The sequence below is a fragment of the Anomaloglossus baeobatrachus genome, chromosome 6 (genome assembly GCF_048569485.1).
Source record: "Anomaloglossus baeobatrachus isolate aAnoBae1 chromosome 6, aAnoBae1.hap1, whole genome shotgun sequence".
Taxonomy (NCBI): domain Eukaryota; kingdom Metazoa; phylum Chordata; class Amphibia; order Anura; family Aromobatidae; genus Anomaloglossus; species Anomaloglossus baeobatrachus.
This window is the reverse complement of record NC_134358.1, coordinates 152658267-152683045: the sequence shown is the minus strand read 5'-3', so window position 1 is coordinate 152683045 and position 24779 is coordinate 152658267. Positions and strand designations below refer to the sequence as shown.

The following is a 24779-nucleotide window of genomic DNA, read 5'->3' as shown; positions in this document are numbered from 1 at the left end:
GCTGCAGAGCTAGGCGATTCACTGTCCCTTTCAGAGCGGAGGGCTGGCATCTGGCTCGTTGAGGAACCTTGGGTGAGCTCCTCCTCATCTTGTCCAGCAGTGCCAGGTTGCGCAATGTCCTCGGCAGAACGGTTTTCTGGCGTCGAGCTCCTGGAGGACTCGTGGGCAACCTCCTCATTGCTGTCCACAGCACCGTCCTCCCTCTCTTCGGCTCCTGCCTTAGCATTGGCCAGTTGCATAGCTCTGCTCCTGGTGCCATCAGCCATTCTTGCAGACTTTTGGTCACTGACACAGAACTGACACCTGATGCCTCCACACACCTTACAGTATCTGCACTCTGACACTCTAGTGTTGAGCTAGTCTGAAGACCCCAGCAGCCACAGCTGCTGCAGGCAGTCTTTAGTGTCTGGGAGTATGGGTCTCACACTCACACACACTATTATCTCGATCCCACCGCTATGCCACCAATATGTCACAAACCACCGGGGGGGTCACTCAGAAATCCCCCGCGCTGGCTACCAGTACGTCACAATCGGGGGGTAACAAGTGGGGGTCACCCCTCCTTTATACCTCCCGACCGACAGACAGAGCACGTGATGCGCTCTCTAGCGCCCCTCTTATAGTCAGGCCAATTATGGAATTGCCCGACGATAAGCAAGGAGGCCGCTATACTACTTATGCCGATTATTGAAGGGTCCCCGGTCAGAGTAGGGTATATATTCCCCCGACCTCCGCGGGCGGAATATATAAAATCTCCCCGAATCTCACTGGCCTCCCCACAATAATCCTTGGCACAATTCGCTGCCACCAACCGATTTACGGTAACTATTAGCCGAACACACAGACGTGGGATTCAAGATCGAGATAACAGAACAGCCCAAGATTAATTATATAATTTAATCAGCCTAAAGCACACTAGAAACTACAATATATACAATAGGGAATCTACACAATATACATATGTCAGAGTACAGTTACAATCAAAGCATGGGTTACAAACAGGCATACACAGTTCCAGCAGTTACCTTGTTGCGTCTGGCCACAGGGGGGCGCTGTACCCAGGTTTCTAGGATCCTTCCCACAGATGTTTCCTACACGTGCCCCCAGCGAAAAGAACACTGGAAAATGGCCGAAGTAGGGTTATCAACCTGGGCAAATCCAGGTCCCCTCCTACCTTAGTGACCTCAGAGGGAGCACTGCTCCACCCCTGGCTTGAGTTATGGACAATCCACAACATGGAATATGGGCCATAACTTTGCCTGGGAGCGTCGTAGGCGGACGCCAATGCTCTCATTGTGACAGTTATGAATTTAGCTACAGAACGAGGGGACTCATGACCTGTCTGCCAGTTCCCCATTGGCTGATATCACGCCTGGGGCATTTCCCAATGTCCTGCTCCCATAAAAAGGGTGTGCCGGCATCGTCCGCATGCGGAGACACCATTTTTATGGTTGCCATATTTATCGGAAATATGGCTTGCGAGATATGAACCATTTTTTACTGGAGTCGTTCTGTCTGGCTATTTCCATAGCCTTGCTAATGAGATACAACTCTTGTTACAGGGTGACGGCAGGGAGTCATCCTGTGTCCATTGTTCCCACACCACCTCATCTCCATATCACAGGAGATGGCCATGGGATTTGTTGCTAAACCAGTTGTGTGAAGGAAAGGGGGGGTGACACCAGGAGAGGGCTTCCTGACATACTTGAATATCATGATTTATCGTCATATCTCCGGATTTACCTCACAATAGGTAAAATTGTGGATGTAATATTTGCATGTAGTTATTGCCTTTGGGGGATGGCACTTGTTACTGATGGGGCCACCCCAGTCTGACATGGTTTGCGCTTGTAGTGTAATATCAGTCCATAGGATTACTTAATATAGATGAACTAGCAGATCCTGTAACAGGTGTGAATATTTAATAGCTATCCACTTTAGATAACATGGAAAGAAGCTGGGCATTCATTGAGGTATGGCGCCAATATGTATGATTAGTGAGATATCTTGCACACCTGCTGTGCTAAAGATCCCACCCACCCCACACATACATTTGCTGACTCCTTTTGAAACTATGTTGTTATATATGTCAACTATAGGGTCACCAGTTCCTGGTTCATGCAAAAGTTCTGGCCGTGAATCACTTGACAGGTTGCCTTGAAGGCCAGTTAAATAGGCTGTGTTCACACAGGACTTTTTTTGTTTTTTTTCTTCCTGACCAAAACCTGATCTTGTGGCAGGAAATCTCATTTGAGTCCTTTGCGTTTTTTCTACATAATGGGTTGTATCAATGAAAAACGTTGCAAAAATGCTGCAAAGAAATGACATACTCATTCTTTGAAATCTGCAATAAAAATGCAGGTATTTGACAAAACAGTCAAGAAAAATTCTGCGTGTGTGTGTATGAGATTAAAGAAGTCTCAGACTTTGCTGGTATTGTAAAAAGCAGCTTTTTACTAGCATGGTTTGCATAAAACCAAGGCAAATTTGCAGCAAAAACTTACCAAAAAAGCCCTGTGTGAACATACCCTAAGGCTATGTGCGCACTAAGCATTATTCGCGGCGTTTTTGCGTGTTTTTCGGGTGCTTTTTTGTTCAGAAAACTATGAGTTTGCTTCACCAGCAAAGTCTGTGTTTTCATTTTTGCTGTCCGCACACAGCGTTTTTTTTAGCTGCATTTTTGTGGTGCCCACAAAAAACACAGCATGTCAATTATTCCTGCGTTTTTCACTGCGTTTTTTTACCCATTAAGTTCAATGAGATGTTCAAAAACTCAATGAAAAACGCCAATTGCAAATATAGCTGCATTTTAGTGTTTTTCTATGACTAAAAACGTAGCTAAAAACACAAGGGGTGGGTAGTACCGTGACGTGTACAGGAAGCGGATTCCTTGTGTTGGTAAACACAGAAGCGTGAATCCTCCTGGTACCGCCATCGCTGCTTCCACCTCCCGTCCAGCGCTATGTCCGCTCCCGTCTGGCGCCATGTTCGGACGGGAGGTGGAAGCAGCTGCGAAATCAAAAGTGAAGAGTAGAAAAAAAAAAAAATCTCATACTTACCTGTCTGCAGTCTTCCGGTACATGTCAGCTCCCAGCGCCTCTTCCCGATACTGCCACCCCTGCTCCGGCTGTGTGCAGACTCCCGGGACACGTCCGATAGCTGCAGGACCTGCACCTCCTGCAGCGATCGGACGGGAGTCTGCACAGAAGTGAGTCGTTTGTTGTTTTTTTGTTTTTTTTGCACTGATGCATCAGCTGATTGTATAAACGCCGCTTATACAATCAGCTGATATGTCATGTGATTCACATCCCTGAACCTGACACATCATCTGATCACTTTTTCTTCCAGCAAACTGATCAGATGATATTCGATCCGGATTGGACGGCGCGGGACTCTTGACCCAGGACTACTGCGGAGGGAGGGGGGGTGTCTTTATTTCAATAAAGATGGAGTCACTAATTGTGTTGTTTTTTATTTCTAATAATAAAAATATATTTTTCTGTGTGTTTGTGGTGTTTTTTTTTTTTTTTTCTTTTTTATCTTTACTAGAAATTCATGGTGACCATGTCTAATATTGGCGTGACACCATGAATTTCGGGCTTGGGGCCAGTTGATAATACACAGCTAGCACTAACCCCTTTATTAACCAGCGAGCCACCCGGCACCAGGGCAGCTGAAGAGTTGGACACAGCGCCAGAAGATGACGCTTCTATGAACGCCATTTTCTGGGGCGGCTGTGGACTGCAATTCGCAGCGGGGGCGCCCAGCTTGGGCACCCTGCGCTGAAGATTCCAATCCTCAGCTGCCTAGTTGTACCTGGCTGGACTAAAAAATTGGGCGAAGCCCACGTGTTTTTTTTTTTTTTAATTATTTCATTAAATTCATGAAGAAAAAAAAAGGGGCTTCCCTATATTTTTGGTTCCCAGCTGGGTAGAAATAGGCAGCTAGGGGCAGCCCGTACCTGCCTGCTGTACCTGGCTAGCATACAGAAATATGGCAAAGCCCACGTCATTTTTTTGGGGGGGCAAAAAACTGCATACAGTAGTGGATGGAGCATGCGGAGTCTTGTAGTTCTGCTCCCCCTGCCTCTCTCTCCAGCATACAGTCCTGGATGGAGCATGCTGAGCCTTGTAGTTCTGCAGCTGTCTGCTCTCCTGCATACACTAGTGGAGAATGAAGACCATATTGGAGAAGGAAATTACATCAGACCTTTTTTTTTTTTTTTTTTTTCCCCCAACAATCTTTAATGGCATTGTTCACTGATAAAAAAAAACCGCAGCGAGCAAAAACGCACCAATTCGCGGTAAAAACTCATGCATTTTTTTTATGCGTTTTTGTGTGTTTTTTAGCAGCCAGAAACACAACGTTTTTGATGCCACAAAAAAACCTAGTGGGCACATACCCTAATGGGTCATTCTCATCTTAGCCACTCATGGCTTAAATTGTGATAATAATGTCCTATGTCAGCCACTAGAAGTGGGGCTAAGGAAGCAAGAAATTATGGCCGAACTGTGTTTCCATTGCTCCTATACAAATAAATGGGAGTTATGCAAACAAAGCATCTTAGTAGTGCTGACATGCATTGCAGCATTGGAAGTGAATAATCAGATGAAATGTTGGTGGATGGAGTGTTGTAAACATTAAAAAGACTGCAGGGCTTTCATGGAACCATGACTCCACTACAGCTGGTGTCTGGTCCTCACAGAAATGCTACATATAATGTGACCTTTATGCCCTGTGCCCATGAGAGAAAATACCTGCAGATTTTGCCATGGAAAACATGTAGATTTTCTAGATTTTCCAGATAAATCTGTAGGTTTGCGCAAGTACAGACACTCCCCATGTTATCCCCATGTTATCCTATGGGATTTGGGGAGTTCTGTTTCAATGCTGCGGAATTTGCACCTCCGGAAAATGCTGCGGATTTCCCGTAGCCGCAAAGAACTGCATGTCAGTTATTCATGCGGACTTTCCTGCGGATTTCCTGCCTTTCTACTATGTAGATATGGGGGGGGGGGGCACAGGAATAACGCTCGAATTCCACACGTTTTCTGCAGGTTTACCACAACAATTCTGCCTGAAATCCGCAATAACGGATAGCTGCGGATTCCGGGGAGCTGCTGCGTGAACCTGCAGAAAATTCCGCAGGTACATTTTCTCGTGGTTACAGGGCCGTAGGCTATGTGCCCACGGGACTATGTATCTGCGGATTTTTCTGCATCAAAATCCGCAGCTTTCCTGCAAAATCCGCACCTTTTTCATAGGTGCGTATTTACCGCGGATTTTGTTGCAGATTTTTTTTTTTCAATTTTATAGCCAAAATCCGCAACAATAATTGACATGTTGCAGATTTTTCCGGACGAAAATCCGCGAGATTTCCGCTGCGGAAAAATCCGCAGCGTGGACACAGCATTTCCCAAATGCCATAGAAATGGCTGGGGAGTAGCTGTGCTGCAAATTTTCGGAAAATCCGCGGCTTTTCCGCGAGACATCCGCGGCAAAATACGCGCATTTTCCGCAGCATGGGCACATAGCCTAAAGCGGGCTTTACACACTGCGATATCGGTCCCGATATTGCTAGTGTGGGTACCCGCCCCCATCTGTTGCGCGACATGGGTAAATCGCTGCCTGTGTCGCACAACATCGCCCAGACCCGTCACACATACTTACCTGCCCAGCGACGTCGCTGTGACCGGCGAACCACCTCCTTCCTTAGGGGGCGGTCCGTGCGGCGTCACAGCGACGTCACTGAGCGGCCGCCCAATAGCAGCGGAGGGGAGGAGCTGAGCGGGACGTAACATCCCGCCCACCTCCTTCCTTCCGCATAGCGACCGGGAGGCAGGTAAGGAGAGCTTCCTCGTTCCTGCGGTGTCACACGGAGCGATGTGTGCTGCCGCAGGAACGAGGAACAACTTCGTTACTGCTGCAGTAACGATTTTTGAGAATGGACCCCCATGTCACCGATGAGCGATTTTGCACATTTTTGCAACAATGCAAAATCGCTCATCGGTGTCACACGGAACGGCATCGCTAATGCGGCCGGATGTGCGTCACCAATTTCGTGACCCCAACGAGTTCGCATTAGCGATGTCGTAGCGTGTAAAGCCCCCTTTAGGCTCCCCTGGGTTTGTGCTCAACCTAGCTGACTCCACCCTGGCTTTCTCCTGGCTAACTTCACAGCCACTACAAACTTCACTGCAAGACTAGCCTAACTCAAAGAAACCTGCATTGACCTGAAGAGTATGGTTGTATGACAACACCTGTACCATCTCTTTAGTCTCGAGCATACCACCAAAATCATCTGCAGCCAAACCTCTCCGTCAGTCACCACTTCTAGTCCTGATACCAGGCTGGCACCATCTTCCAGAACAGGCAAGCTATTCTTCGATGACACATGGTTAATCACAGCACAGGCAAGTAGTATGCCCAATATCACTGCAAACAAACCATCCACACCCTGTGGGTGGCACACCTTTTTATATCCATTCCTGACTGCTCTCCACATCCGTTCCCTTGTGGTAGTATGGTGGCACATAGCCATCATCATGCACATCCCCTCGGCAACCCCAGGCTCTACTAACTGTGCACCTTCCCCTAAAATGCTGGAGCTACAGTAGAGTATCATTGGTATCATCTAATACATAAACTACTGGGAAGTCTCTGTTAGTCCATCTAAAGGAATAAGTAAATAAGAATACATTAATACAGGGGTGGACGTATCATTAGTGCAACCTATGCAGGCACACAGGGTCCCAAGAGGTGCGAGTGGCACTTTTACCTCCAAAGCGGATGGAATTGTGCAATTTAATGAGTTATTGTACTGAAAAGGGCCCGTATAATGTTCTTGCACAGGGGCCCTTTTCTGCCTGTGTTGCCAGTGCATCCATAGTGAATGTGAAATAAGTGAATGGTACACAGTTCGCGCTGTGTACATATTGTATACATATTCGCTAATGTCTTGTAAAACGTACATCTCTCTTACATTAAAGTATGATGGATCTCTAAAAATGCTACAGGCAAAAATCGCACTGATCTGAAAAGGAATGTGAAAGATCACCCCAGGAGTGGGAGGGATAGCAATTAAAAGGAATTTTAGCTGAAAATATCTGTAGACAGCCTACAAAAATGAAGGAGAATTGAAATTGCCCCTATGTGTGAGAACCCTGTTTTGGAGTTTTTTTACGCTGGTTAAGTGTTTTGTTTTTTTTTTCTGCGTATTTTACACAGGTGTCTGCACGAAAATAAGATATAGCAATCTATTATGTGTTTCACGTTTTTTTTTTGCATTTTCTCTGTTTTGAAGCATTTATGATAAGGATTTCATTGTTTTTGTTTTTTTTTCTCTTTAAAGCGCAGAAATCTGCAGTTTGCTCTTAAAACATAAAAACACATCCGCCTTGCTTTAAAATTTCAAATGAGGCAGATTATGTGCATACAGTGCAGCAAAAAAATTGAAAAATTTACACCAATGGCCTTAAGGGTATGTATACATGTGTGTCGCCCTGGGCAAGCCAGGGGAAACAGGTCACACACCACCACACCCTACATCCCAGGTAGGAACATCTCAGCTAACCAAAAATCCTTGTTGCCTTCCTCCAGAGGCTGATGATTCACACCAGGGGGTGGGCCAGGCGGTTGGCTCCGCCCACCGAGGAGGTCACAGCTCTGGAGGCGGGAGAAACCAGGTAGTCTAGTCCTAGGAGAGGAAGAGTGAAGGTCTGCAGAGAGGCAGACAGAGCCAGGGGCCTAGGTTGGAGCCTAGGGCCTCGTAGAGAGAGTCCGGCAGACGCTAGGTGCCGTCTGCAGGGAGCCGGGGAGACAGCTGGTGGAACCGCAGGTAGCCGGGGCTGGGCAGTGGCCCCCCGGTACGGAGTCGGGGAGCCAGCTGGAAGCCGGAGTGCAGGAGAGGGGTGCACGGAGGTGGAAGAAAGGACTTACACCATCAAACTGGGTCAGGGGAGAAACCACAACCGCAGCCGTCTGAGGGTACCCGTCCATCCAGCCGAGTGTTTTACTAAGAACTGTGTCAGTGTCTCAGGCTGAGTGAGTACCACAGTGCCGCAAGGCACAGCGCTGCCCCCGCGTCCCTGCACCCACCAGGCCCTGCATCTAACCCCATCACCGGGCCCCGGGATCACCAACCCCTACCCACGGAGGGGCAACGCAACACCTGGCTGCTCCGCATCACCATCCCCGGGACCCCCATATTGAGCAGCGGTGGTGAAATCACCACAACCGTGGGTGGCGTCACGGACAATAAACTATCCCCACACCCAACAAACCCCCTTTCACTCACGGGCGAGGAGTGCCGCTCGAGAACCCCCGGGATCCGGCCCACAGCTCGAGCCACCACTGAGCCGCAGCCGCCGGACCCGAGCAGAAGGGGTGAGCGTAGTGTGCTGACACCCTCCTCCCCGCCCGCGACACATGCAATCTGCTGCATTTTATGTGAACATAACCTTAGGTCAGGGTCACACGACAGACAGACTCTTACCCAGTCACTTATGTTAATGAGACTGAACATTGTCTGATCAGAATTTGAGCGGAGTGTCCGCATAGTGTGATCTTGGATGAGAAAATCGAAACACGCTGTGGAGAAGAAGGAAAATAATATTTCTCCATTTTTCTCCGTTCCGAGTCTGGAGAAATCGGAATGAACTTGGATGTTATCGGAGCACAGTTCGATGATTTCCCTGCACCCATAGACTTATATGCAAGAGTCTTGTACAATGTATGCGTCAAATCTCAACATGCTGTAGTTTATTTTTTCTCATGCTGAACCAGTATGAGAAAAAAATATTAATTAGCACTGCCCCATTGAATAACATTAATCTAATTGCAATCAGATTAAAAAAAAAAAAAAAAATAGAATGCAATTTATACGGTGAGGCGACCCTGGCCTAAAGCGGGCTTTACACGCTACGATATCGCTAGCAATTTCCAGCGATATCGAGCGTGTAAGAACCCGCCCCCGTCGCACATGCTATATCGTGTGATCGCTGCCGTAGCGAACATTATCGCTATGGCAGCGTCACACGCACTTACCTAGTCGGCGACGTCGCTGTGAGGGGGAGGGACGTTCGGCGTCACCGCGACGTCACTAAGCGGCCGGCCAATCAAAGCTGAGGGGCGGAGATGAGCGGGACGTAACATCCCGCCCACCTCCTTCCTTCCGCATTGTGGCCGGCGGCAGGTAAGGAGACGTTCCTTGCTCCTGCGGTGTCACACACAGCGATTTGTGCTGCCGCATGAGCGATGAACAACATGGATAAACAACCCTTACCGAATTGAGTTTGGGACGACCTCTCCATGGTGAACGATTTTCACCATTTTTGAGGTCACTTAAGGTCGCTGGTAAGTGTCACACGCTGCAATATCGTTAATGACGCCGGATGTGCGTCACTAACAACGTGACCCCGACGATAAAAGATTAACGATATCGTAGCGTGTAAAGCCCCCTTTTAAGTCTGTGTGCACGTTGCGTAGTGTCCATGCTGAAAAATCTGCAGAGATTTGGCAGTGCATGTGCGCTTCAAATCGCTGCAGAAACACTATGTAATGGATGCAGTGTGTCTGCAGAATAGATGCTGATTTCATGCGCTCTGGATGCTGCCTCTCCCATAAACAGAGTGGGAGAGCAATAGAGAAGGGTGTTCAATTGCCGCGCCAACAGATCACTCATTCAGATGATGAAGACCAATGTCACTTTATTTTCATACAGGTCTACGCGTTTCTGGAGCACCTGCCCCCTTCCTCAGGACCATCAGGTTAAAAATAACATCAAATCTGTTCCACAGAGACCAGACACATCATAAGTAGTGAAAATGACATCATAGGGACCACCCCCTTCAGAAAAAAACGGCGGGAAAAGGCTGCCACGTTGTCAGCTATGACGTTTACATAGAAACAATAAAAAAAAAACAAAAAAAAACATCAAACACATGAATGTCAAAAAACACCTCTGTAAATTGTGAATCACACCCATTACATGTTGCATGAAAAAACGGGATGTGTGTAAAAAATAAAATACATAATGATGATGTTTTTTTTTTTTTTTTTTTTTTTTTTTTATTGTTTCTATGTAAACGTCATAGCTGACAACGTGGCAGCCTTTTCCCGCCGTTTTTTTCTGAAGGGGGTGGTCCCTATGATGTCATTTTCACTACTTATGATGTGTCTGATCTCTGTGGAACAGATTTGATGTTATCTTTAACCTGATGGTCCTGAGGAAGGGGGCAGGTGCTCCAGAAACGCGTAGACCTGTATGAAAATAAAGTGACATTGGTCTTCATCATCTGAATGAGTGATCTGTTGGCGCGGCAATTGAACACCCTTCTCTATTGCTCTCTGATGTCTGCCACTGGGTGGCTGCAGCCGTGGATCTTGTTTTACATGCACTTATAGTAGTTGGGACTGTCACAACTACATCAGGTGAGTGAGTTTACTCCCCCTTCCCCACCCCACATATATCGGGGTAAGACCCTATTTGCGCTTTTTTGTCCACAGCCTCCTTCTATAAACAGAGTGGGAGCAGCATCCAAAGCGCACTAAATGAGTGACATGTTACTTTTTTGAGCGCAGCGATTTGGATAAAAATTTCAGCATGCAAATCTCTGCGCTCTCAAACGCAACGTGCTGGGGACGCATGCGTTTACGTTGAGTGCAATATGCACTGTAAATGCATGAAATTACGCAACGTGCGCACATAGCCTTAGACTGACTAAAGCTTGGTTACAAAACATGGCTGTCACTGACCTGAAAGAATATGCACAACCTTTGCAATTTCACTGAACCGAAGGCTTAATGGGGCACATAAAGAGAAAAGCTAGCCCAATGCATCATATCTCACAGAAAGGATACTGTCAAAATTGCTGAAAAAAGTTTTTGTTCACGGCACATGGTGCATTGTGTAGCTGCAGGTTGACCCCCTGGCCACTGCTGAAAGCCCCAACAATGGACAAGTCAGTATCAGTTGGACTATGGAGCAGTAGGACAAGGTGGCCTGCTCTGGTTCATAACATTTATGGATGCCGGAGTGCTTACACATTGCTTACCCAAGAAAGTGATTTTTATGTATTTTATTTTTTGTGTAGCTACTAGACCAATATAGGTATCTTAAAAAAGTAAAGTTTCTTTTAAAATATGTGGTGGGATAGATGCCGACATGCCTATAATGTCTCTGTTGGGCCTACTTTGTTTCTTACAGATGCTTATGAATTTTTATTTTCTGGCCAATAAAAATTGAACTTGTACCCAAAAAGTGTCACTTTGTTGATCAACTTTTTTTTTTTTATATTGACTTGCAAAAATTGCTTTTCTATTTGGCCTAATATAATAATAAAGGTCACAAAGTAATACATTTTTATAAGATGCTCATATTTTTAATAACCACATGAACCTAAAATTAGAAAACCGAATTAGATGGAGTTTGTTTCTGAAGACATCTCCCTAGCTCCAAGAAGAGTACTTCCTAGCTGACATGTCTCCTTGTTCTCTTTATATATTCCTTTCCTTCGAGCTATTCCTCTTGTTTTCTACCTTACACCTCCTTATCCACTTTATATTTCTTCAAGTCTTTAATTTCCTTTGAATAAGAGATCTGGTTCCCTGTCATGTGAAATCCAAGTGCAGTGAGACAAGTTTTTACAGACCACTCTGAAGAGAACCGGCTGATCTGCTTCCAATGATCATATAGAAAACTTTGTAGGAGGAGGATATGTAGCAGTCTGTGAGAATGTTCTAACATACAATATTGCACACCGTGCTCATAATATGGCACTGGATCAAAAAAAAAAAAAGTAAAAACCTACAGTAAGCAACTATTCTGACAAGTGAAGACTGAACAAAGCAGCGCACACACCCACATAACCCAGCGAGGGAGTGAGCAGGGCTCAGCGTGCGGTGGGATTCCAGAATCCTGATCACATGCGGAAAATTTGTAGAAAGTCGGCCACAAAGAAAGGAGGATTTGTATAGAAATAGTGATTAGGCATTTAACCACTATCTTGTCTCATTACCATCTGCTTTAACCAGCTCTGATCTCTTGCACATTTACTTGAATACTATAGTTTACTGTATTGGAAAACCTGTAAGATTTCAGAACATGGGAACATATCCGAAAGTGTGGTGTTGGTTTCCCTCCTCAAAGCTATGTGCGCATGTCGCGGGCGGAGGAGGGGACGCTGCGCTCTCCCACTGCTCGGGTCCGGCTGCTGCTGCTCGGTGGTGGCGCGAGCGGTGGGCCGGATCCCGGGGTCTCGAGCGGCGTTCCTCGCCCGTGAGTGAAAAGGGGTTTGGTTTTGGGGATTTATTGTCCGTGACGCCACCCACGGTTGTGGTGAGGTTGTGACACCACCGCTGCTCTGGACGGGGATCCCGGGAGCGATGACGAGGGGCAGCTTGGATGTTAGTTCTCCCCTCCGTGGGTAGGTGGATTGGTTCTCCCGGGGCCCGGTGAGGGGTAGGGATGGATGGCAGGCGGGTTACGGGGCCTGGCCAGGTGCAGGGTCGCGGGGGCAGTGCTATGCCGCACGGTGGTACTCACTCAGCCAATGATGTACACAAAGTCTCCGGTAAAACAAACGGCTGGATGGACGGATCCCACAGACGGCTGTGGTGTTTCTCCTCCCAGCAGGTTGATGGTGACTGCCTTTCCCTGCACCTGTGTAGTGTAAATGGTTCCAATGGGTTCCCACCGGTAACCCGCTCCCCAGCTTGAAGGTTGCTGAAGGAGCCCCTTTTGCCCCCAGGCTCTGGCCCTGGGAACTGTAGCCTTGGCGGTGACTGTGTTTCCCTCTCTCGGTTGGACTGTTGCCTTCTGTCGGGACTTGGCTGCTGGGAAACCCCGGAGGTTCCCTTCGCTAACGGATTTGACAATTTCAGCAGCGACTCCTAGCCTTGTCGGGGTCCGTAAGCCCTGCCGGTTGGTGCTGGCTTCTCTTTGCGTACCGGTCCGGTACCGCCGGGCCACCGCCCGTCCACGGTCCTTACGGCTAGCTCCAATAGGCCTCTCCTGCAGACGGTCACCACAGTCGGCCAACCTTGCTGTACCGTCCGGGCCACACACCCGGACCAACTTCAGACTCCTCAACTGCCACTTCACTTCCAAACTCAACTCCACTGCAAACTCAACTCACTCCTTTTCCCGCCTCCAGGACTGTGAACTCATCGGTGGGCAGGACCAACCGCCTGGCCTGCCCCCTGGTGTGGACATCAGCCCCTGGAGGGAGGCAACAAGGGTTTTTGTTTGACTTTGGTGCGCCTGACCGGGAGTGTGGGGTGTGTTGGTGTAGTGTTTGCGACGTCCTGGCTTGTCCAGGGTGCCACACGCACGCGGCGGATTTTGCCATGGATTTGACACTGAATTGCTGCAGAAAATGTGTCTAATATTGCTGCAGTCATTCCCCAGAAAATCCTATGGGTTTAAAAAAAAAAATGCTGTGCGCACACTGCGTTTTTTTTTATACCCGCGGATTTACCTGCGGATTTTCCGCTGTGGAATTAATGAGCATGTCACTTCTTTTCTGCAGGTACCTGCGGTTTTTGCCATAGATAATGGTAAAAATCCGCAGGGACCAACCTGCAGTAAAACCGCATGCGGATTTCGCTGCGGTTTTGGTGCATTTTTTTACCGCGAGTGCGGAATTCTTTAAGAGGGTCCGTTTTTTTTCTTAAGAAATAGTCACTTTCTAGTGCGCACATAGCCTTAACCCCTTAACGACCCATGATGTACTAGATACGTCATGGATCGTGTGCCGGTAAGCCCCGCCCCCTGCCGCCAGCAGGCGGCGGCGAGACGTGCACATATCAGCTGTTATCAACAGCTGATATGTGTGCCTGCTAGCCGCGGGTGGAATCACTTCCACCCGCGGCCATTAACCCCTTACATTTCGCTGCCAAAGTCTTGGCAGCGATATGTATATGGGCGCCGCCATGACAGTGACTTACCCCGCCCCCACCGGAAGTCACGTGACATGATCACGTGACTTTCGGCGGTTGCCATGGTAGCACAGGGTCATGTGATGACGCCTGTAGCTAACATGAGTCACTTCCTCTCAATGCCGGAATACAGCCGGCATTGAAAGTGAAGCAGCAAATCTGCAGTTCTCAGCTCTGTAGCTGAGATCTGCAGATAGTGCAGAGCGATCGGATTGCTGATCGCAATAGCCCCCTAGGGGGACTAGTAAAATAAAAAAAAAAGTAAAAAAAAAGTTAAAAAAAAATAAAAAAACCTAAAAGTTCAAATCACCCCATTGAAAATTAAAGGGTTAAAAAAATAAAAAATACACACATATTTGGTATCGCCACGTTCAGAAATGCCCGATCTATCAAAATATAAAATCAATGAATCTGATCAGTAAACGGCGTAGCGGCAAAAAAATTCCAAACGCCAAAATTAAGTTTTTTGGTCGCCGCAAAATGCAATAACAGGCGATCAAAACATAGCATCTGTGCAAAAATGGTACCGTTAAGAACGTCAGGTCGAGACGCAAAAAATAAGCCATCACAGAGCCTCAGATCCTGAAAAATGAGAACGCTACGGGTTTTGGAAAATGGCGCGTTTTTTGGACAAGCTTGTGAATTTTTTTTAACCCCTTAGATACAAGTAAACCTATACATGTTTGGTGTCTACAAACTCGCACCGACCTGAGGCATCATACCCACAGATCAGTTTTACCATATAGTGAACACTGTGAATAAAATATCCCAAAAACTATTGTACAATCCCACTTTTTTTGCAATTTTTCCGCACTTGGAATTTTTTTGCCGTTTTCCAGTACACCATATGGTAAAACTTATGGTTTCATTTAAAAGTACAACTCGTCCCGCAAAAAACAAGCCCTCATATGGCAAGATTGATAGAAAAATAAAAAAGTTACGCCTCTCGGAAGAAGGGGAGCAAAAAACAAAAACGCAAAAAAGGAAAGTGCCCAAGGGCTGAAGGGGTTAATGTCTTTTTCTAAAACAAGGGAAAACCCTGCCAGGATAACGAGGTTCAATACTGTTTTTCATAAGACCTATTCTGGATTGTGGTAAGAAAAAGGGCCAAGTCCTAAAATCCAGTCAACAGCATGAAAAGTAAAAATGCAGCCATCACGGTTCACTTGTGTCACACTATCCTTTTACTACTTTTGTTTCTGTACCGTAATTAGAATATAAGAAAATAATTAATGCTACTTGCAGAAAGGGAACTATTTTCCCCAAACTCCCCTTCTTCAAAGAGATGGCTCCTGTTACCAAATTTGGTATATAGGACAGATGTGAGCGCAGCTCCTGGAAGCCTGAATGCTGCCTAATTCTTCAATGGTGCGTAAAGAGTTTACCTGGCCTATCAGAACTAAGCATTAATATAAACCCTGGGCAACCCTTTTAATGATGGCTGCTGTAAGGTGACTACTTTCACGACTAGTTTGAAAAAATGAAAGGTTGTGGCCAGCGCCTCTCAGCTGGGGCAGATGCTGATGCCAATGAGCTTCTGGGCACGACGTGTGTCTGAGGCCCTCTCATTCATGAAAACAAGTCTGTACACAGCGTCCATTGTTAGATGCATACCACACCACTCTCTAGCTCAGATGCCCCTTTCCTGGAGTTCCCCTATACAGCTAAATTGAAAGCTCTATGTGTGAATCTTTTACTAGTAATGTCTGATGGTATTAAAACTCCCTATATTTTCAGTTGCAGAGATTCTTTGTTTGCAGTGACTTGAGCTGTATGATCAGTCATTTTTCAGCTACAGTGTGTACTATAGAACTAGTTCCAAGTGTGTCAAGCTTCAGATTTCACTTGCGTTTTTACTTACGTTCAGTGGTCCCGTCGGGGCATTCGTCCTAACCACCCCTACCCCCACCCCACAAAACGTGTTTCAGACGCATGCGCCGATAGGGCTATTGACTATAATGGAGCAGACTCCGTTAGCGTGTTCTGTCTTGCACCATTTTTGCACATATACGTTTTTTGCAGGCGGACACCCGAACATAGTCAACTATGTTCGGGTGTCCGCCTACAGAAAATGTATATGTGCAAAAATGGTGCAAGACAGAGCACATGCTAACGGAGTCTGCTCCATAATAGTCAATGGCCCTGTCGGCGCATGCATCCAAAACATGTTTAGCGGGGAGGGGCGGTTCGGACGGATGCCCCGACGGGACCACTGAACGGAAGTAAAAACTCAATGTGAAAGCAGCCTAAGGCTATGTGCGCACGTTGCGTACTAGCCCTGCAGAAATTTCTGCAGCGATCTGAAGAGCACACGTGCGCTTCAAATCGTTGCAGAAAATGTCCGTAGAGAAAAAAATAGCCGATTCCATGCGCTCTGCCTGCAGCTCCTGCCATAGACAGAGCAGGAGCTGCCGGCAAAGCGCACGGAAGAAGTGACATGTCACTTCTTAGAACGCAGCGCTTCAGGCAGCAGCCGAAGCGCTGCGCTCTAAGACGCCACGTGCGCACGGCCCATGCACAATCTCCTTAGACTGTGCAGGGGACGCAGGACGCATGCAGTTACGCTGCGCTACAAAGCGCAGCGTAACTGCATGTATTTACGCAACGTGCGCACATAGCCTACAACTGTTCTATCTCAATATAACATGTCTGGGGTATGACTACAACTTAAGATGTTAGGCCAATTTCACACATCACGGATTTGTCATGGATTTTCCACAAATTACAGTACAATAAATATAAATGGCATTTCCAAAATCCCATTCACACATTACAAAAATAAAAAAAAAAAATCTTGCGAAAATGAAAGTACAATGCAGATTTTCAGCTCTGGAATATTCTCATTCTTGTGTGAATTTTCATTACTTTCTAATGAGTAGGGTTGAAATCGCCAACCAAGTAACACTTGTAAATTCTGTCTTCAGATTTATTGCGGATTTCTGACCAAATCTGCAGCTGAAATGTTTCTGCAGCGTGTGAACATGGCTTTATTGTGCCTTTTACATAAAATTTAAAGTTGTACGGGAGTGCAGTCTCTCATCATTGCTATAAAGTGCATATTTGGTTGGACATCAGGTCTACTGCAGATTGATCAGCCCTTTAAGGATTTTATCCTGGAAATAAAATGAATATTTCAGGTAGCAGAAGGGCTCATGTACAGCAGCACCATGCTCACAGCTAAGTACGAAGCCATACAGACTGTCAGTTCGTACATACAGAAATATTTTCCACTAGTATCAATGCCTAGAGCAGCCCTAGAGGCAGAAGCATATTCTCCATAGGAGCAGATCTACTTACAATAGATGTAAAGAGCTTTGCTGCTCTGCTTCAACTTCATACACCGTTTATATCTGGCCACCACCAGAGCTGATCACAGCTGACCGGTGAAGGGGCCGGGTGGTGGCTCCCACAGATCTGATTTTGATGACCTTTCTTAAGTGTACATCATCAATTTGAAAGTGTAAGAAGTTTAAAAACTATGCAATCAGCACGACAAGTCGATTGCAAAATGTGCAAGCTCCGTTTTAAAGAGGACCAACCACCAGGATTTTCATATATAAACTAAAGCCAGTGCTATACTGGCACTATCGTGGTGATTTTAAACGTACCTTTAGTTGTGAGATCGGATGTATAATTTCTGAAATACAGGCAAGTAAATTTTGTGAAATGCACTGTTACATATTCTGCAGCACCTATCAATTAAGTAATAGGTGGGTTGGGTTTTTCTAGTTATTCCCACCCCTTTCTGCCTGCCTGTCTTTACTCCTTCCTCCCCCCTGTAATAACAGAGGCGCAGTTATCTTCCAGGCAGAATTCGCCCCATAGCCTGGAAGAACTCATTTACATAAAGTGATAAAAGATGATTTATCCACATTAAGGCATCTGATATGAGACTTAAAGATAAGCCTATTGTCAGCATTCTATAACCTGTATGCTCATATTAACAGTGTAAATAGGTAAAAGCAGTGACAGATTCCCTTTTTAATTATTTGAGACAAGAATGTGCCCCTAATAATTTTTTGATTTGATTTAATTTTTTTCTACTTCTTGCACTTGGCATAATGTAACTTCTGATTTCTTGTTCTCTGTATGCAGGTCCTTCTTGGTGTTGGACATGGCCTCCATTTAGAGGTAAGGAAACAGTCTAAGCAGTTTTGAGTAGTGTCTTGTAAACCGGACTTTTTTTTCTGTAGTGTCATGTATTGACATTGCACTGCATGTTAACAGTATCTCATTAAGTAAAGGTATTATAGTACTGTGGGTTAGCAGTTGACCGTATTTATTACTGACTGTATCATAGGTAACAATGGGAATTGTAAATTCATTATATGGCGTACGAAATGTCAATGTTTTCATCATTGGGTGGTCCGGTCACCTGTCATTTTGGTACCATTTGTTTTACTCTCGTACAACAAACTTTTACGCCCTCTGCTGTCCAACTATGTAAAGTGCTTTTAGACAATCCACATTTCATCTCCAGACCCACAATGTATTTGTATTTTATGTTATATTTGATACATTTTGTAAGCTTCTATACTATATGCCAAAAGTCACTGCCATGTTTTCTGCGTATCGTTAAAGTTTAAACATTTTCTTTCTTTGTTCCATTAAAGATGGTGAAGCGAAACAATAAACCAGGTGACAAAGCAGTAGAATTAGTGAGGCACAAACGAGAATGGATCATCCCACCAGTCTCAATTTACGAAGAGCAGGACAATTCTTTAAAGAATCCAATTGCAAAGGTAAGAGTCATTTAACCCATTATCTTCCGTATAGATGTGAAGTTTGGAAATCGCACATTGATCGGAGCTATTGAATGGGTGAAATCTAAAAGTTTCCTTCATTTATTTCATGCTGCCTACAAACTAATTTATTATCTCCTCCTGCCTAGATACAATCTGACATTAAACTGGACATTACTCGTAGAATTCGCTATTCAATCGTTGGACCTGGGGTTACAGAACCTCCATTGGGTATATTCCTTATCAATGAAAATACTGGAGAAGTGAACGTAACCGGAATCGTGGACAGAGAACAAATCGCCATGTTCTTAGTAAGGATTTCTTATAATAATTGATCTTTGTTTTAACGACTTGCGCCTTCCTTTTGTTAATTGTGGATCTGTAGCATATATTAGAAGTTTTACCTGGGAATGGCAGAAAACATTTTGTTTGTGTTTTTTTTTTTTTTTTACATAAAATTACACTTTACCTCCACTAACATTGACATTTGTTATACAATCTTTAAAAATGTCTAATTTTTTTCAGTTAAAAGGCTACGCCCGAGACCAGAACAATGTGGATGTCGAGCCACCGATTGATCTCAGAGTGAAAGTTCTTGACATTAATGATAATGATCCAGTTTTTACACAAGACATTTTTGTTGCATCGGTGGAAGAATTGAGCCCTGCGAGTAAGTCTGTCACTTTACTTCGATTACCGTATTTTTCGGACTATAAGACGCACCAGACTGTAAGACGGACCCTGGTTTTAGAGGAGGGAAATATGAAAATTAAAATTTTAAGCAAAAAATGTGGTCATGACACATTGTTATGGGTCGAGGATCTGCTTCTGACACAGGTTATGGGGGTAATGTCCCCAAATTCTCTACTAAGGTACCCCATCCTGGTAATGATCCTCCTGCCTTGTACATGACCCCCATTCTTGTATATATGTCCCCCATCCTGGTATATATTCCCATCCTGCTTATATACCGCCATCATGGTATATATTCCCATCCTGCTATATACCGCCATCATGGTATATATTTCCATCCTGCTATATACTGCCATCATGGTATATATTCCCATCCTGCAACATACCGTCATTCTGGTTTATGCCCTTATCCTGCTATATACCCCCATCCATCCTGCTATATGGCCTGTATCCTGTGGCACACAAAAAATAAACATTTATACTCACCTTTCCTCGCTCCATGCAGCATTATTCCTCCTCCTGTCAGTGCAGACAGTAGCGCCGCTGGAGTGTGGAGCCGTCACCGTTGTTTGCAGCATCGCTCGTCCTCCTGTCTGCTTGTCAGCTGACCTGTGTGGAGACTAGCGCAGCGCACAGCAATGACCTCATCGCTGTGCTCACCGCTCTCTATACTCTCTCTGACCGGCAGACAGGAGGACGAGCGATGCTGCAGACAACGGTGACGGGTGAATATACTTATTCACTGCCCCCCGCGCTGATGATGATGCACGGGGGGCAGTGAATATTGCCGCACATGATCACTCCTGGCTGTAGTTGCTAGGGGTGATCATGCAGGCCGGCTGTTAATTATGCACGCACCCCCCGCCCATCATCCCGCCCACCTGTCAGCGCCGGCTTCAGCACTGAGAGATGATGGGCGGAAGACTGGGCATGCATATGAAATTAGCGGCCCAGGTGGTCACGGCAGGCTGCTACAGCCTGCTCATGCCACCGATGACCCGCTCCACCGCAGCACCCTCATTCCCCGCAGCCACATTCAGACTATAAGACGCACCCCGAGTCTTTATAGTCTGAAAAATACGTTATTTGTTGAATATTAGGCCTCATTCACAGTTCAGTAATTTTGCATCAGTGTTTGTATGCCAAAGCCAGGAGCGGAGTGAAAAGTAAAGTGAAGAGACAATAGCACAATAGAGTCTTATATTGCTAAGTGGTGTCAAGAAATAAGGAGAGTTGGTCACCTGGTCATGGTTTGTTTTCACACAACCACAAAGAAAGGCTGCTGCATACCCACAAGGATGCCAGAAGAGAAGAATGGACTACAACCTGTGCTGCTTGGGTGAAGGGGGCTGCAAAATGGATGGAGCCAAAAACTCATATGGATAAAATTTGGTTTATTTGTTAACGCGTATCTAAGATTCACACTTCTTCCTCAGAACAAACCACATTTTGTTCCAAAAGTGGAACTTAAAGAGAAAAGCTATAATTGAAAGATTGACACCTGTTATGTGTTTTGGAGACACTTCTGATTTTGGCAAATACTGCTGATCAAACATAGTGATCTGTGAATGAGGCCTTAAAGGGATTGTCCACTACTGGGCTACCCCTGCTTATTAAATTAAGGGGCCCTGTTCCTTCAATGTCCACAGTGCTGTTCCAGGTGGATTTCACTTTGTTGTATCATGTAACCACAGTAGTTAATCAGTGGCCGCTGAGCAGCTACAGGTCATTAATAGTCTATCAGAGCCAATTTCCACTCAGACGAAATAATACAGGCTGCAGCACTTTGGCGGTCTCTGTCTGAGGGCCACACTGAAACAGCTGGAGGGCCGGATGTGGTCCTTGGGCCACACTCTGCCCAGGTCTGCCTTAAGTGACAAATTATACTTTTAAGTAAAGATCCATATTTTTATGTAACAAACCTCGTAAAATCTAGATAAATTTCTATTTTATTTTTTTTTTATCTTTACACAGACGCCCTTATTATGATCCTAAATGCAACTGATGCAGATGAACCAGATACAATAAATTCTAAACTCGCCTACAGAATTCTGTCTCAAGAACCAGGATCATCTTTATTCATGGTGACTAAGAATGGGGAAATACTCACCACTTCGGGGACACTTGATAGAGAGGTAATGACGGGTTAAGTAGTTTTGCCAATATTGATGGATTATAATGAACGCAAGAAGTTTTCAAGACCTCGCTAGATGCAATTTTCAGTGGTGTATTGTGGAGCAAATATAGAACAACCTTTTAAAAGGGCAAGAAATATTTTTGCTTCAAATTGGCAGAATCATAAAAGCGCTTTATAATGGTAACTTAAAGGGGGTTTCTTACCTAACATAAACACTGCTATGGATTTAAAAGATTTAGGCCCAGAATACCACTGAGATTGGTACAGGTGAACCAGTATTCAGAAGATCCCATCTGATAATAGTGTCATTCAATGTTTGCATGGTCGTAGTGTGGACATGGAACTCTCTGGATTGAAGAAATGTTATCTTACCGTTGACTCTGCAAAAACTGTAAGGCCCCTTTCACATTGCGTTTCAGTGGCTCCGTTGTGTTTCGGACGTATGCGCCGACAGAGCCATTGAGTATAATGGAGCAGACAGAGCAAACTTGTGCTCTGTCTTGCACCATTTTCGGATGTATATGCTTTTTGCAGCAGGATGCCCAGACATAGTCTGCTACGTCTGGGCATCTGCCTGCAGAAAACGTATATATGGTGCAAGACAGAGCACATTCTTGCTCTATCTGCCCATTATACTCAATGTCCCTGTCGGCGCATATGTCCGAAACACGTTTTGTAGGGGGAGGGGCGGGATTTCGGACGTACGCCCCGACGGAGCCACTGAAACGCAATGTGAAAGGAGCCTTACTGTCGCTCTCATTCATTCTCGCCTGGATTATTGTAATTCTTTACTAATTGGTCTCCCTGTTACTAAACTCTCCCCTCTCCAATCTTTTCTGAATGCCGCAGCCAGGATCATTTTCCTCTCCAACCACTTCACTGATGCCTCTGCTCTGTGCCAGTCATTGCACTGGTTGTCTATCCGATACAGAATCCAACATAAACTTATCACTCTCACTCACAAAGCTCTCCACGTTCCGCACCACCCTACATCACCTCCCTCATCTCTGCCTATCACCCCACCCGTGCCCTCCGCTCTGCTAATGACTTAAGACTGACATCCTCAACAATTCGAACCTTCCACTGCCGTCTTCAAGGTACCTGACAAGCTGCGCCTATGCTCTGCACACCACCAAGAACAAGCCAATTAATTCCCAAAATCTACACCTTTAAGCGGGCCCTAAAAACGCATTTGTTTAGACTAGCCTATCAACTCACTGCCCTGATCTAATCTAGTCCCTTTCTGCCCCTTCATAAAATTTACTTCCAATTCTTGTCCCCTGTATCTTCTGGTTCCATTCCTCTTCAAGTACTTTTTTACACTCTGTACCTGTATAAATTCTGGCTGGTGACCGGTCCACGCAGCTGGTTTTGAGTCCCCTATTAAATCAATGGCTGGACCATATATGACAAGCTTTTCTCCCCCATTCACCTTTTGTGTCTCATCTATTTCCTCATAGACTGTAAACTTATGAGCAGGGCCCTCACTCCTCTTGGTATCTTAATTTTGTTATTTTGTAATGTCTCATGTCCCCTCTGAATTGTAAAGTGCTGCGGAATATGTTGGCGCTATAGAAATAAAACTTATTATCTTTCTTGGATCAAAAAGTAAATGATATTGTCTAATTAATAAAAAAATATATTATATTTACAATATATATACTTAAACAGGGAAATATTGAGCACATCACCAATTTTCTAATTAAATATATTTCTAAGGGTGCAAAGGCCATGATCTCACCAGATGTCGGCAACAATCCATCAATTCTGCACAGGAAAATTAAGCCATAGGTGTTCATAAATTTAGTGATGTTTAATAATGAAAAATGACACCGGGAAAATATATTGAACATGCATACTGAAATGCATTTAATACTTTGTCCATTCTTTCGTATTTCAATCATATGAAGTTTGCCAGTGCCGTATGCTGAAAATGTGCACCATACAATGATGCCCCCCCCCCCCACTTCCAAACTTCACTGTTGGTATGGTGTTTTATTGGGTGATATGCACTGCCTTTTGGTCACCAAACATGGTGTGTATTATGGCATCCAACAAGTTCAATCTTGGTCTCATCGTACCAGATTATACTCTCCCAGTATTTCAGACTTGTCGACATGTTGTTAAGTAAACTTAACTCACTTGAACATGCTTTTGTTTAGCAATAGAGTCTTGCGTGGTGCTCGTGCATATAGGCTATGGAGGTTGAGTGCATTACTTTCTGTTTCCTTTGGAACAATTGTACCTGCTGATTGCAGGTCTTTCTGTAGCTCTCCACAGGTGTTCCTTGGCCCTTAGACAACTTGAAATCTTGTGGGGAGTACCTGGTTGTGGCTGATTTATGGTGAAATTATGTTCTTTTAACTTCTGGCCCCAGCAGTGTTGACTGGAGCCTTCAGTAGTTTAGAAATTCTTCTGTAACTCATGCCATCAGCATGTTCTGCAACATTTAGATTGTGGTCTAGAGACAGCTCTTTGGTTTTACCCATCATGAGATGTATCTTGTGTGATACCTTTTTAGGGTATGTACACAGGTTGAGTATTTTGTTTCCAAAATTTCTGCACCATTTTTGGTAGGAAAAACAGCTCAAAGTGTGCATCTTTGCATGCGGTTTTTTTTTGCATGTGTTTTTCATTGCTTTCAATGGTGACAAACACAGGCAAAACACTGAAAGATTTGACACGCTGCAGATTATATTCTGCACCAAATCTGCAAGGAAAAAACTCAATGTGCACTACGCTTCACTACGTAGCTACGGCTTCTCATTCAATTGGTTGCATAAGGATCTTCTTGCAGTTTTGTGACAAAACTGCACCAAAAAGACTCGATAACGCACTGTGTGCTCATAGCCTTAAGGGGGCTTTACACGCAACAACATCGCTAACGAAATGTCGTTGGGGTCACAGAATTCATGACGCACATCCGGCCCTCGTTAGCGATGTCGTTGCGTGTGAAACGCATGAACAACCGTTAACGATCAAAATTACTCACCTTATCGTTGATCGTTGACACGTCGTTCAAATCCCAAATATCGTTGCTGTTGCAGGACGCAGGTTGTTTGTCGTTCCTGCGGCAGCACACATCGCTATGATTGACACCGCAGGAACGGCGAAAAACACCTAACCTGCGTCCTCCGGCAACGAGGTGGGCGTGTCTTACCTTTTGGCTGCTCTCCGCCCCTCCACTTCTATTAGACGGCTGCCGTGTGACGCCGCACGAACCGCCCCCTTAGAAAGGAGGCGGTTCGCCGGTCACAGCGACGTCGCTA

At 45.3% G+C, this 24779-nt stretch overlaps 1 protein-coding gene across 1 annotated transcript in view; it reads left to right on the top strand.

Annotated features, from left to right (window-relative positions):
• Window positions 1-24779, top strand: part of DSG2 (desmoglein 2) — an 83962-nt gene that overhangs the window by 28255 nt on the left and 30928 nt on the right. Inside the window, exons 2-6 of the mRNA XM_075353325.1 lie at window positions 18034-18069; window positions 18552-18680; window positions 18830-18991; window positions 19206-19350; window positions 21348-21508. Coding sequence (XP_075209440.1) covers window positions 18034-18069; window positions 18552-18680; window positions 18830-18991; window positions 19206-19350; window positions 21348-21508 — 633 coding nt within the window. The remainder of the gene's footprint in view (window positions 1-18033; window positions 18070-18551; window positions 18681-18829; window positions 18992-19205; window positions 19351-21347; window positions 21509-24779) is intronic.